Raw genomic sequence first — 14,872 nt, 5'->3', positions numbered from 1 at the left:
GTTATTTAATTAAAGAAACGATCCTCAGGTGCTCTGCTGTCTCCTGGTCAGAGCCATCACACAGTCAGCACTGTTATTTTTGTGGCAGTCTGTCTAGTCTGACACCGAACATGAGTTATTTATGTTTTACTCTTATGTCCATATTACCCACATTTCAGTTAGTGAACAGCTGCTGCATTTATCTCCAGACAAAAGGTGTCCACAGGTATTAGACACCTAGACTTAATGCTTTTTTTTTTTTTTTTTTTAAGACCTTTCAATTTTTTTCAAACCAAATTTAAGACTGATTTTTGGACAGGAACAAGCAGGTACGTACAAAGGTAAGTAGTCCATATGTGTATTTTTAACATCAGAAACGGAAGAAGTGGACTTTGACACAGAAGAGCTTGACTCATTACACAAAAAGAAACTGAGAGGTGGATTAGGAACGTCAGTTTCAGTTCAATTTTGCTTTCAATAGTCCAACACCCATTCACCGGGAACTAACTGGTTATCTTTTAAACAAGAGGAGAACAAGAACAAGAAAATGACAAGAGGCCTTTCCTTTTGGTCCGGCACTCCACTGACTCAATGAGCTTTAGGGCGACATTTCAAACACTATCCATGTAAAGGTGGGGAAATGTTAGTGTTTTGTGTTGTATATGTGCTGCCCTGTATTTTATTTTCTGTATCTTTGCTGACAGAAAGCCGACTAGCCACTTTAACACGTGGAAACATAGCTCATACTGGCCACCCTCCATTCTCTAGTCTTATATTGCTTTGGAAACAAATTTTGGACATTATTCCACTGAAACAAAATGCAACTATCTAAATTAAACAGTGAGCGTCATTCACAACCTTCCAGGGCTGCGAGTTTATTTACAGTAAGTGTTGTTTAAATATTATCTTGAAGGACTTGCAGAAATGCTGTTGAATGGGTGATTGTATCTTACGGAGGCGATCTGGATGGGCTGCGACAGGGGGAGCTGGGTGATGGGTGTGGCTGCGGAGGCCGAGATGCTGGCCCCAGTGGTGCTGTTCTGCTGGCTGGCTGAATGCTGCACGGCTGCAGCCAGGAGTTGGGCTTGGGCCTGCTGGATCAACAGCTGCTGATGCGCTGGGGTCAGGGTCAACTGGAGGGCCGAAAGACAGAGACACAGACAAAGGTGGACGAGACAGACGGAGACAGACAGAGGGACACAGTGATGATGGGAGGTCAGAGAGAGAGGGGGGAACAAAGATGAAGAAAGTGAGTAGCGTTTAGGCAAATCAGCTTTTGTGTTATATCATCGCGATCGGATGAGCTAGTGTTGTCACGATACTTTAGTTTTGGCTCCAATACCCATGAAAAGTTCAGTAAACAAGACGACTACAAAACCACAGCAGGATATTATAAAAAAGGGAAATTTTACACACTAGTCTTGACATGTTGGCTAGGATTCTGTCTTCATTAAAGGAATACTTCACCCCCAAAATGATCATTTGTATATCAATAACTCAGCCCTTATGACCTTAAATTCATGAGGAAAACTTTTTCTCGCACGCCTCCACGTGAACAAAGGAAGGAACAAAGGAAGTAAGGGGGACCTGGTTTAACAACAGCAAAACTACATCAGGACATCTGTTTAGAAACTCTCACATAACTTGTGCAGTATAATCCAAGTCTTATTTATCCAGTCGTATGCTCAGTAATTTAAAACTTGCTCATTTCATTGGCCAGGAATTCTGCTGTCGCTCACCCACACCTGTCACTTCCTGGCAAATAAATGAGCTAGGAGGCCGAATTTTTAAGGCAATGCACAAGCAGAAGACAAATGCACATGCTTGCAAAATTGCAGGTGTTGTGTTGTAACATAAATGTTGGTGATTGCTATCAAAAGGAAACTCTGTAATCTTGCATTTATTGCTGCAAAAAAATGTATTGCTGTTGGCTGGAGGGCCTAACACTTCCTCAGTGGAGTCAGAGATGTCAAGTTATGTCCCACATGATTATTTATTCTTTTAAATCAAAAGAAGGCTGGACATTTATGATAAAATATGGACACCATATGTGAACTTCATTGATAACCTGTAGGTCTTTTATTTGAATACCCATTTCCTTTTTGTTCTCCTTTCTTTCCAACTGTAATATTTATTCCATTTTTTGTTTGCTTTGTTTGTTAAATCTGTAGCTGTACTCTTAGCATTGTTTTGTGTCCTGTTTGCCTTGTCCGGTCTGCTTAAGTGTATTCCATGTCCAGATAAAGAATAAACATTAATTGTTAAAACAGGAGGAACATTCTCATTTTTTGAGTGAGTTTGGTAGTTTTATTTTTTGTTTGTATTATTTTTCCTTTTTTGTTTTGTGAAAATGCAACAACTGTATGTGGACTTCTATTGTATATTATATGAGCGTAAAATGTTGTATTTCATGTTGTCAAACATTAAAAATATTGCATGTGTTTGGGAACTGGATACATAAGACTTGGATTGTCCTGTATGAGTTGTGTAAGAGTGTGAGTGTTTTGAGATAGTTCTGCTGTAGTTAAATGTGGACCCCATTTACTTCAATTTATCGAGAATATTCTCAGTTATTGGATTCTTTAATAACTGTGGAGGCATGCAAGAAAACCAAAGTTTTCTTCACAATCTCAGCGTAAGACGGGATGAGAAGCTGACATACAAATGATCATTTATGGGGTGCAGTGTTCCTTTAAGTGCAGTAAAATAAAAACTTAATTTACCCAGACTATGCTCCAGTTTTGTCAACAACAGGTATTATCCGATGCTGTTGCCAACAGTCGTTTAAATGGCTGCTCCAGTTTACTGTCATGAACTAGACTGCAGCTCTGTCTACTGATTTCACCTTTACTTCATTATTCAGATTTGTATGAACACACCCTTAAATGGATTCACCATCATGCTGATGACATTAGCTCAACATGCAGACTGTTAATCTACATTTTTACATTGACTGAAACTTTACAGAAAGGTATCAGAGTCACATTGAAACTGTTGCTATCGTGGCAACACTAACATGAGCTCAGACAGGCAAATGGAGAGAAGACTCATGCAGCTGAGCAAAGTGCAAATGAGCATGTTGATGTCATGTTCAAACTCAAATCTACATGCACAGTAAACATTCACCCCCGCATAGCATAATAGCAGTCGGTCTTCTCATCTACAGTGTGACCTCAGGGAGAACATGGATGGATATGAAAGGCGCCGTGTGGTTGGCCTGACTGTGAGTGTACAGACACATCAAGGCTATGTCCAAACCAATCCCTCCATTTTCTGTAATGGAAGAATTTTGGACATAGCCTAACAACCACGGGAATGAACAGGCAGACATTAGACACCGGCAGCCACAGAATCAGGGCAAGCGATCATGTCATCACCCAATCTCTCAGCCAGGGTTGATCATGTTGAGGTGTCACCCCCGATGCATGGCTACGACTAGGTTTTTAATTCAAAGCAATGAGGCAACAGGCCACTTACTCCTGCAATCTGTCCCCCGGCCAACATTAGCTGGGTTTGAGGCAATACGCTCTGCTGGACGGAGGTCGGAAGAGCGTTCGAGTCTTCCGACTTAGACTAGTGGAGGTGAAGCAAAGAGGGAGGCTTAGAGGAAATCTTCCTACAGGTGTTACCTGAGCATTGTTGACAGCATAAAGTAAGCCTAAATAAGTGCCTTCATTGTTGTTATAACAAAATCTGAAAATATTTTAATTGAAAGCAATGTGAAAGGATGTTTAATTCAGTCTAAATAAAATCAGCATAACACTAAAAATACAACAAAACATGAAATCTCTGTGCTACCTGAGCGGCTCTCTGAGAATGAGCCTTTAGTCTCTGAGCAGGGAGAGGAATTTGAATTAAAAAGGAAGTGAGAAAGTGGGTATTTAAATGTGCTGCAGCCTTCAGAGACATGGAAAGTGAATGGAAAGGGAGGGGAGAGTTGAGATGCTAATTAAAATAACTGTTATGCAGTGCATGTAAATTCTGCATAGATTTGCATATTCTCGGCCATCTGTTTCCGAGCAACCGCAGAGCAGCTAATTACCATACAGGGTTGATTAATCTGCCGTGTTGCCAGGCGACACAAGGAGAGCCTGGCTCATTTAAATGAACTCTTTCTGCTTGTGTGAGTGCAGATGAGCAGACCTCTGTGCAAACTTCAGACCTTATTGCATTGTAACACTACAATTAGGACATGTCACTACACCTAAAAAACATCAGTTAGACATCTGCTCCTTGTGAAGAAACATGACAACATAAAAGTTACGTGAGGTTAAGTGAAGTGTGATGGTGTGCAGCATGTGTTACCTGTTGGAGGAGGGCTTGTGCGTGTGCATTAGTGATTGCACTTGTGGTTGGCACTGTCTGCCTCTGAAAGTCCAACCCATTGGTTTGGATTCCTGAGGACAAAAATAAAGTTAATGCAACGTCCTGTCAGAAGAATATTGTGGTTTAACTGGCAATATAATCTATGTTATTGGTTCAACACAAAAATGAGGAACACGATACTGAAAGCCCACAGAAAACCTGTAGAAGCATACTTAAGGAAAACAAACTGCTGTCAGGTGCAAGGAAACATATTTTTAAAGAGTGACAGCATGCGTAACTGTGATGGTGATCCACAGTCGTTACACAGCTGCATAAATCTGTTTAAATGCGGGCTGGTGAATCATCACTGAATTAAATATTAACACCATGGGCTTCCACAAAAAATTGCAAGCATTAATATTTACTTAATTCAGCTTTACACAATAGGAATATAAAGACTGAATCTACGATGTTGGATATTTCATATCAGAGAATCACAGAAGCACAAATTAGTGTTGTATTCACTAAGCACAAGTGAGGGAAACTGCTCTGTGAGGTAAACACTTCATTTGACAAAGACGCCTGCTAACAAGGATTTCGGAAAGCAGCCGTGTCTTTTTTAATGAGACGATGATACAAAAGGTGGACAGTAGTGTGCTGTTTCTGATTTGCGCTATAAAAAATGTTCATTTTTTGGCTATTAATTTGAAACCTGTTGAATGAGAAGGCAAAACTTGACACATTCCTGATTTCAATTCCAGTTAACAAAATGGAAAAAAAAATCTGGAGGTCACTCACCGGTGTTCCCGTCACCACTTTCCATTGCACATTTAGTAGTCTCTGACTGATTATTCACTTTAGCATCTGGAAGAGCCAGACAGAGACAGATAGTGAGACAAACTCACACCCGCTGCCGGTAAAAAAAAAAAAACACACCACACTGCCTCAATGATGTGAAGAGCGCTCTCACTTTTGTCACCTGTATCCTATAATTGCATGACAATTCTTTCCTGCAGCAACACTCTGTCATACTCACCACTCAAAGTGGGAAACAACACTGCTCGGCAAAATCAGCCACTCAAATCAACTGCGTTTACAGTGAGACTGACATAATAACTGATGTCACGTTCACACAATCAACTCTTATAAGTGACATTTTACCTCAAAAGCATGCCATCAGCATCAACATATCGCATGTCACACATGGACGCCGAGCAACAACAGCTGAGCTCCGCCACAACCTCATCACAAACTCACCCGCTCTTGCTCCACCTGTGTTTTCCAGCATGGTTGCAGAACCTATCATGGAAAACTGCCTCTGCCGGGCAAACCCTCCGACAGGGCGTCTGGCTCTCTGTTCCTCCTCCCACTCCTCCCTCTCTTCACTCTCCACTGGTCAGCAGCGAGCAGAGTTCAATACAGCTAGAGCTACACACAGACACAGTGGCACTGTCCGCCGCACGGTTCACTGAGCAACACTGGGATACGCACACTGGGAAAGCCAACAGGGTTTAGGCAAACAGCTCTCCTTCCCTCTCTCTCTCCCTCTCTGCACTCTTTTCTTTTCTTATAGCTCTGCCCCCCCCCCTTGCTTTTACAGTGCCGACTTTGCACTCACTCTCCCTCCCTCCCTATCTCTCTCTCTCATGTGCCAAGATTGTCTGTACTTCTGAAAAAGTTCGCCCTCTCCCTCTCTTGCTGGAATGAAACAAACGACAAGTGCAGCTGGCGGCCTCCTCCAACTCCGCTGCCCCCCCCCACCCTCCTCCTCCTCCTCCTCCTCCTCCTCCAACTCTATAATGAAGCATAATCAGTATTCAGCTGATTAAAGCCGTATGCAAATCTGCCCCTGCCTCGTTAGCAATGCAAGGCTTTGAAGTCCTGCGAGCGACGCATTTCACACCGGGCTCTGAAAGCTTTCTGCATAATTTAAACCCCTATAAATATTTATCAGCTCATTAGCATATTAATTGGATGGCTTTTGGAGGACGATAAAAAACAGGGGAATAAGGACGACACAGAGAAGGGGGGGGGGGGGGAGGGGGGGGGTGCTCAAACTAGCACTTGGCGCAGAGCAGGGAGGGGAGGCAGCAGCACAAGACCAATTATTGTGCGAGTGCACGGCTAAAAAGTAATTAGCTAAGAGCAGGTAAAGGGTTGAAGATATCCCAGAATGCAGTGTGAGGCCTGTCAGCGGTGGTCTGGACATGTTAGCAAGGTGGACCGCATTAATAGAACGTCTAAGACTACTCGTTCGGAGTATCTCCAGGAGCCATGGAGACCGGGCCTAACTGCTAAAAAGGGGGGTCTGGGGTGTGAGTGGGAGGGGGACTCGCTCAATCGGAAATAAATAACTCCACATTAATCCACCACAAGCCTGTCATTACTGCGAGACCCCCTGTGGCTAAAGCATTCCTCAGCGAGCAGCTACAGAGAGTGGGTGGCGGGCTGTTGCTGTCTATGTTTATGAAGTGTTTGGGGATTAGCATATTTAGATTAGCTTTACATTCCATTAGTATTTCATTTTGGAGCCCTTTAAAATTCATTTCCAGCCTGCTCTAAGAGTTAATGCAGCGGGGGAACGGCCCGGCTCCGGCGCTGCACAGGTGTCCAGTGAATCAGAATGACTGGACAGGAATGCATGGCTGTATTGTGGTCTACAGGGGAAGGGGCTTACCGGCTAAATCCACAACAACTGCTCCTGGCTAAAGCTCTAATCAACTTCTTCACTTATCCCGCTGCCTGACGAAAGGCATTTACATACTGGCTGACCAGATCAAACAATGCCAAGAGGGCACGGTGGCATTAACACAGTGCGCGCTGAAAAACAAACAGACCTTTATCAGCAGGGTGAGGACATGAGGGGCAAGTCTTGAGTCACTAAGCAATGGTGGCAGCTGTTTGTAAACAGCAGCGTGCTTTTATGTTGAACGACCAGAGACCTTAAACCACTGGTTGCCCTGACGTTTTTCCTGAAATGCCCTGTAAGATGAGCTCAAACACTCCCTTATCATCAACACTACTCATCAGCTTCCAGGTGTGTTTGTTTGAACCAATCTTAAACAGGACATTATCCATGATTATTAAAAAAGGGCTGCGACTATAAATTATTTTCATTATCAAGTAGACTGACTGTTGTTAGGTCTATAAAATGTCAGAAATGACTAAGAAATGTCCTTCATAATATACCAAAACTAACAGTGACATCTTAAAAGTAGCTGGTTTTGTCTGATAAACAGTTTACGATCATACAATTCACGGAAAAGATGAAAATCCTGACAATTAAAAGACTGGAGCCAATAAATATTTAGTATTTTTTTCTAGAGTCACACAATTACTATCAATTACCTGACAGTTAGCGTATTTTTTTCTTATAATAATTGTGTAATCATTGACTAAGCTTGGTCTCTGTTTTCTAATTTCAGTGGCCTTGGCTATAAATTTGTAAGACAACCACCTGATGTGGCAGCAACTACACGTTTCAGCAATTTTCCCATTACTTTTAAATGTCTATTTCTGCTTTCCTGCTCGCATGGTACCTCGGTTTCTGACCCACATTAGTGATGTTAGGGTGTTATACCTGTACCATGGGCTTGCTGTGGCTGGTAGTTTGAATATTTTAACGACAATAACACTTGTAATTCCATTTATGTACTTATAAGCCTTCTAAAAACAAAAATTTGGATTAGGGCTGAAACTCCCAATTAATAAATTAATTAAATCTCCTGGTTGTTTTTTTGTTTAGTCTGCGAAATGTTAAAAATTGTGAGAAATGCCTACCAACATCCAAAATATTTAAGGTATTCAAATACCTTGTTTTGTCTCACCAAAGGTTGAAAAGTTCACTATGACATATGACTAGAGCTGGGTATATGTACTCAGTACCTTTTAAGATATAATGTGCAGGACTTTCCAAAAAACTATGTATGGATTAATAAAGAAATAATCCCTCTCAATCATCACTTATGACCCCCTAGAAGTGTGGCAGTGAATATATATCTGCAGAGACTCTGCCCTCTGTCTGTATTTTCTTCTAATTATCTTTGTTCCAGACGTTTATGGGCGTGTACCCCCACAGGGCTCAGGTAAGATCGGGGCTTTATAAAAAGGCAGCGACCAGGTGCCAGACTGTGAGCAGCAGGCACCCAAGAGGCGACACACCAAACAAGAGTGAATCTGGGGTTGGCTTTTACTTTGACAGGCGAGTGTGCTCACAAACAAAGATACTCTATAACAAAAGATAACGCATTACAAGCTGCACCAATGCTACAAAATGGTATACGGTTCAGGGGTCTCATTTATAAACACTGGGTACGCACAAAATGAGGCCCGAAAGAGGCGTACACCACTTCCCGTTGAAAAGTTGAGGTCTATAAAAAAAGACTTGATGTTAGAAACTTTGACTCATGCTTATGAACATTTTGGAGATGGGAAACTTGCGACGCATATGGTGAGGTAGAAATCTGATTGATATTCTTGGCTTTTGTACATATGTACATTTATAGTATGGATCCTACGCACTCTTTATAAATGAGACCCTGGGTTTCCCAAGTGGGTGTCATCATCTCTCCCCTGCATGTCCCCACCTTGTTAAGAAATGTAGTAAATGTCATGTGGATGGATGAAAGCAGATCCAGAATTATACAACACTATATTCAATACAAATTCAATGTTTGTTCCTCATCGTGCCGCTCATTTTTATCTGCTAGCTAAATGTCTGATATCAACTGAGTGTAAGATCACGTCAGCTGTTGCCAGACCTCGCAAGAGTATGTTGCTAAACCAGAGACAAAGTTAATTTTCTTTTCACATCTGTCTAAAAAAGAATGCAATTTTTAGAGTCAGAATGTTTAGAAGGGTTGGAGCTCGTTTAAACGTGTCTAATATTTACCTTAGTGACTAAGGGGCGAAGGAAACAATCATTATCTGTACTCATGTTTACTTTCACCATTGGAATGAATGGACTCAGGGCTGCCGCTAGTCTGCTAAAGGGGCGGGGCAGCGAAACCCCTGTGACACAAATACAGGAAATCAATCTAAAGTGGGCCGACTTGGTTTATCAATAGCCTACGACTACTTTGCATAATATACCTTTAAGGTTATCTACCGAAATAACCCAATACCAAGTAGTATCAAAACTTCTCAAGTGAAATGTTACCTACATTCGTATGGTTTTGCTCACAGCCAATTACCGCAAGCATTCTTTGACTTAATGGCACGTGTGAGTGGCCCACTAATACAGGAGCTACAACCAATACAGTCTATGGTAAGGTCGAGCACAGGACGGAGCTGGAAGTCCAGTGCACCAAGACACCAGTGATACCCAGCCCTATATAGGACAAAGTAAAGCAGCTTGATACCCAGAAAATGTTTAGTATTCACTTGTCCTTGTAACTGCAGAGTTACTCCTGTTTGGAAATCCCTGTCCCACACAATAAATGAACACTAGATCATACCCCAGACCACTCTCCACTGCTGATCTCTTCAAACAACACAATGTTTGGTTAAAGTCCAACCGACTGTTTACCAAGATGGCCACTATGAGATCTATATAGATGCCACATCACTGTGAAGAACCTGGAAGGGGTCCGTCTTTCTGACCTCTTCAACAATCACATCATGCAAACAAATAAACAAAAGGAGACGTGAACGCAGAGGCAGTTATCAGCGGTGCACTTCAACACATGTACAGTTACTTGGTCGAGCGGTTTGCAAAACCCTGCTGTGGAACAACGCATTACACAAATATCCTTCGAATAGAATTTTAAATAGGTATCTCATTAGCACTGTAATATGGGGAGTCTGGCTGAATACTGCAGAGCTGTTAATGTGAGCGGAGAGATTCAACATGAGACAGAGCAAAACTTAATTAGCACATCCACATTCTGTCCTACTACCTATTTTCCTCATCTTAAACACAGATACATCAAGGCCACTTTTCTAAATCTGGACCAGTCTGAGCACTAAGCACACTTTGAGACAGTCAGGATGTATAGACACAAGAAGATAATCTGTAAGGGCGTTAATAACCAAACAACCCAGAGCTTCCTGGTTATGGCTGACTCAATTTGAATATCCAAGCTGTTTAAAATAGCTTTTAATACTAAACCAGAACAACCTGACGACAGATGTTATACACAGCAGCACCGGACTGAGCCCACAAATGAACAAAATACAGTGCAGTGTTATTTGATAAGGAGCAATGCGGCTAACACCACTGTAAGACACTGTGTGGTATCTCCTGGGTGGTCATTAGCCAACTGTCTACAGGCTGGGAGGAAAACTCAATCTAACTGAATTAAAGTGCAGTTTCTGGGGTGGTGGTGAGTAGGAATATTCAGCTACTTCAAAACAGTGCATGCAAAGGTTAGCCATGATTCACTAGTACAGCGTGATGGTGCAAACAGCCTTACTTCACATATAAATTCACCACCTAAGCTGGTTTCAGCATTAACTGCTGGTTATTCATGTGGTGTGTGTTTCACTTTCTTGTTGTAACAGCAAAATACTCTCACTTTTGCCTCATCTATTTAAAGAAGGCATATTACGGCAATGTTTTTAATAGGCTGAATATTTAAAGCATGTTTCAAATTGTCTGTAACATAAAAAACCTTTTCATGAAACTCTTGCCAAACGTTTACTTGTGATTTTAATAGCAGCAGACACATGAGAGTCATCAGGAACAACATGCCAATTGTTGCTTGGCAAACACATCCACCAGTCCTAACCTCCTCTGTGTCTTCTTTTCCCGAAAGCCCCCCATTTTGTAGATTATCTCCTGTAGCTACATGGTGCGCAGGTAGTCATTTTCCCTCCCTCAAAAAAGGTTTTGCATATTTGTACCTCTTCCAGATGCTTAGCATATATAGCCTGACATAACTGACATGTTGGTATGTTGCTATTTGTCTTAAAGAAACCCTGTTCTTACAGATAAAGTCTAATCTTCCAAATGTCTGCTGTACCTGGGTATAATCACACTAAGGCATTTTGGCACTTTAAACAAGATCACCGGGAACAAGTAACTGTTTGGAGCACAGCACACAGCTCTGATTAGTTATGATTTTCTTCCTCCACAGTGAAAAAGCTTGTCTGACTGGAGCCTTCATGGAGGCCTTCTCAGTACTTGGAGATGGCATGTCCTGAATTTATTACCACAGATGATGCATTATTCATAACAACTGTGTTTACATCCATGAATATTCATGATGGAACTACAAGGCTGGAATGAGGGTGGAACTGAAAAACTGATTAAATGAGAAAAGTAGCCTAAGTGTGAGGACGACAGAATTACTTCGCGTCTGTTCTTTAAGTAGCCCAGTTTAATAAGTTAATTATATATTTTCTCTGTAAGTGAGCCTGTTTGCAGATGGTGGGTGTAATTTCACAATATGCTAACAAACTCTTAAGTATCATGACTTTCCGCATGTCACAAAATTGCCTGTAATAGGATGATGTCGTTACCGTGTGCAAAGTTAACCCCTGTGATTCGCACGACAATGCAGGCAAGGTGTGAATTTTGCGTTTGTATCACAAGAAATACAATCAGCAAGGGCTCGACAAATGAAGCTGAAATTTATTTTTGAAGCAAACAATGCAAAGAAACACAAGGAAGTGCAGCTCCTTTTAATATCCTGTTTTGACTTGCAAATATGTCACAACTGTACAAGCCCCATACAGCAACAACAATAGACAACATGTCTGAGTCACTCACAAGCATCTATTTACTCTAACGGTAAAGAGGCCTTTTCAGCCAGCTTGAACTGTGAAGATTCCTGTATGACAGAAAAACCTCTGAAGAGTTACCGCAGGCTTTTGCAAACTAAATGGCAAACTTCGAGTAAAGAGAAAAAAAAAAAAGAGTGCCATCAAGCTGTGTCTTGCCCGGCCATGAAACCTGCAGAGTGAATAGTAAGAATGCCCTGCCTGTTATTATTGTGGCTTTCCGGAAGTGGGCCTCACTACCCCTCCCCATGCCTTGGGGGGATACACAGGTACAATCTTTGTATTCAGTACAGACAGACTCGGTCATAAGTCCTGCAACAACGAAGGGCATAAAAAGATACCGAGTTTTCAAAGCTGCTCAGTCAAGAGCGATGAAAAGTTGTTCAAATAATTATTCTAATAAGATGCATTAACAATTCTAAACCAGCACCAACTGGATGCCAGACAACTCCCACATCTAGTAAAGAAAGTGCTTCTAGCGGAGTCCAGGTTCCCTACAGCTCAAGGAAAGTTAGATTCAAGACTTTTTTAAATGCCACTCAGAATAAAATTTAACAGAGATTTTACAATAACCAAAATAAAAGCAAAGAAAACATGAGCTGACATGAATTACTTAACATTACTTAGTTAAAACATGACATTTGGGGGAATTATCTACCATCTGTAGTTAGGTTTCCTGGGCGATTTTGTGTTTCTCACTTTACGTGTGCCTTGATTCCCTTTGTGCCAAGTTTGGAAAAACGTTTTGCATAAAATACACCACGCCTCACATGCATTGCCTTGTATCGGTTTCAGCTATGCCGCAAAATCTTTGTTAGATGGCAAATTTTCATTGAATTTGCACTTCCCCGTGATGTCCAGGGGACAGTGACTGCTAGCTAGCAAACAGTGGGTCCACTGATCCGAGCATCCCAGCCAGTAAACAAATATGTGTGTTGTTTGTTCCACTATCCTTATCTTTGTGACATTAATGTGAGAGGCACTGGGTAAATTACTTTTAAAATTGTTTGTTTGAGATTTCACAAAACGTCAGGAAAAAAAAGAAAGTCATAACACCCTATTTCCCAAGTCTTAGCAGCTTTAAGACTTTTGAGAGATGGATTTAGATGTCTTGACACCAGTTTATCCCTTATCTTTGTGACATTAATGTAAGAGGCACTGGGGAAAGTACTTAAAAAATGATTTGATATTTTACAATGCAACGTCAGGGGAAAAAAGAGTTATAAAATCCTATTTCCCAAGTCTGAGCATCTTTAAGACTTTTGAAAGACTGATTAAAGATATCTTAACTCATTGGTTTACACCTTATTTTTAGGTGAATCATTTCAGTTCTATACAAGACTTTTTAAGGATCTGCAGGAACCCTAGGGGTCATCCCTACTGTATGTTTGCAGAGTCATGTGTTCTGGACTTTAACAAACATTGTAAGAAACTATCTTTGCACTTAAAATTGCAAACAAATGCAGCTTGAATGGTAAAAAAAAATCTGACTAGCTACAGTGGAGATATCAGTGATTAAAGTCAAGAAAACTGGCCTGCAAATTTGAGGATGTAGGTTGAAATCAGTAGATGGGTGTTTTCAGCTTTTGACCCAGAGAAACACACACTGCTGAGGACATAAAACCATTTGAAATGTCTTGATAAACTGTCATATTATGAGGACATTGAACTAGGGAACATAGGACCCTGGGTACATAGATACTCTCCCCTTGGCCCAACTTCAGTCAAATTGTAGTTGTACCCACAACTTAAAACACAAGCAATAAGAGGAACACCTGTAACTCAACACTGACATCATTTTCAACAGCTAACCGCCACAACCATGTTTGTTTTTTAGCAACAGTATGTGGACGCTAACATAAAGTTAGCCTTTGTTAGACTGGACCAAGTTAGAAGGGGTAGCCAGTTAGCCAGTGGAGATACACCCGTTTTAAATGTGAATAGATGGGGCCATATTTTTATAAACAGCGCAGTTAATATGGACATCAAGTGTTGTGTTGACGTGCAGTTATTGTGCCGCGCAGGATGAGCTCCAGCTCCCGGTCGGTCGATGGGATCTGCTGAAGTCCGCACTCTGGCTGAGGCAGGCCCGCATGAATAACACAACAGGCTGCTGTGGCTCCGCTGCGCCGAGCACAAAAGGCTGAGGGGAAAACGGCTCTGCTATAAAAACCAGGTCGAGCACAGGCACACCGAGCTCAGGCACCGCGTACCAAACACACACAAAGCCAGGTTTGCTCCATTTTGTTTCACTCCCTCCAAACAGCACTTGGGAACAAACAAGCGCGGCCACTGCCCGGCTCGCCAAAAATGAATATGCAAACCTCTTTCAAAAGCTCCAGTGTGTGTGCATCAACACAAAGCCAAGCGCTAGCAGCCCGTGCTAACGCTAGCTCGCTAGCATCCTCATTTCAATCAGATTGCGTTCGTGAATTATCTAAATATGTCACATATGAACCAGAGTCACGTCGGCGATTACTAATAAAATATGCTAAATTGTATTTGTCGACAGAGGTATGAATATGTAGCGGCGTACAGCCGTCTAATCACACAAAGGGGGGAGGCATGTTTCCATGTAATTTGCCGTCGCACTGCAATAGCTCGTTTCCTCCTCTGTCAAATTTACAGTCGGCTGGCTGAGTGTAAACTACAACAACGCCCGATATCGTCCTCGTCTGTTTGTCAATCTGCCTCTCATCTGTTTTCCGTTTATCATAAATTGAGAGTAACACAGTTTGAATATGAGTATGAATATGTAAAATGCTGTAATCATTACCTGGTCCTGAACTCTCATCTTGACTCGCTGCTCCTCCGTCCGCCATTTTGAATATTTAACCCGAAATCCCAGCCCTGAGCCTGCCAGTGC

General features: G+C 41.8%; 1 protein-coding gene across 21 annotated transcripts in view; it reads right to left on the bottom strand.

Moving 5' to 3' along the window:
• Positions 1-14,872, bottom strand: part of LOC117248989 (POU domain, class 2, transcription factor 1) — a 26,464-nt gene extending 11,592 nt beyond the window's left edge. For 7 of the 21 annotated variants that reach the window (XM_033614320.2, XM_033614339.2, XM_078174557.1 and 4 more), the window contains exons 1-5: positions 5,542-5,833; positions 5,083-5,148; positions 4,285-4,376; positions 3,457-3,552; positions 933-1,112 (exon numbers count right to left, since the gene is read on the bottom strand). In XM_033614320.2, the coding sequence (XP_033470211.1) occupies positions 933-1,112; positions 3,457-3,552; positions 4,285-4,376; positions 5,083-5,148; positions 5,542-5,590 (483 nt within the window). In that variant the 5' untranslated portion in view covers positions 5,591-5,833. Of the gene's footprint in view, positions 1-932; positions 1,113-3,456; positions 3,553-4,284; positions 4,377-5,082; positions 5,149-5,541; positions 5,865-14,782 lie in introns of those variants that run through there. The other 14 variants (XM_033614382.2, XM_078174571.1, XM_078174569.1 and 11 more) reach the window with 10 other exon arrangements.

Source organism: Epinephelus lanceolatus, chromosome 14 (genome assembly GCF_041903045.1).
Source record: "Epinephelus lanceolatus isolate andai-2023 chromosome 14, ASM4190304v1, whole genome shotgun sequence".
Taxonomy (NCBI): Eukaryota; Metazoa; Chordata; class Actinopteri; order Perciformes; family Serranidae; genus Epinephelus; species Epinephelus lanceolatus.
This window is presented reverse-complemented; position numbering and strand designations above follow the sequence as displayed.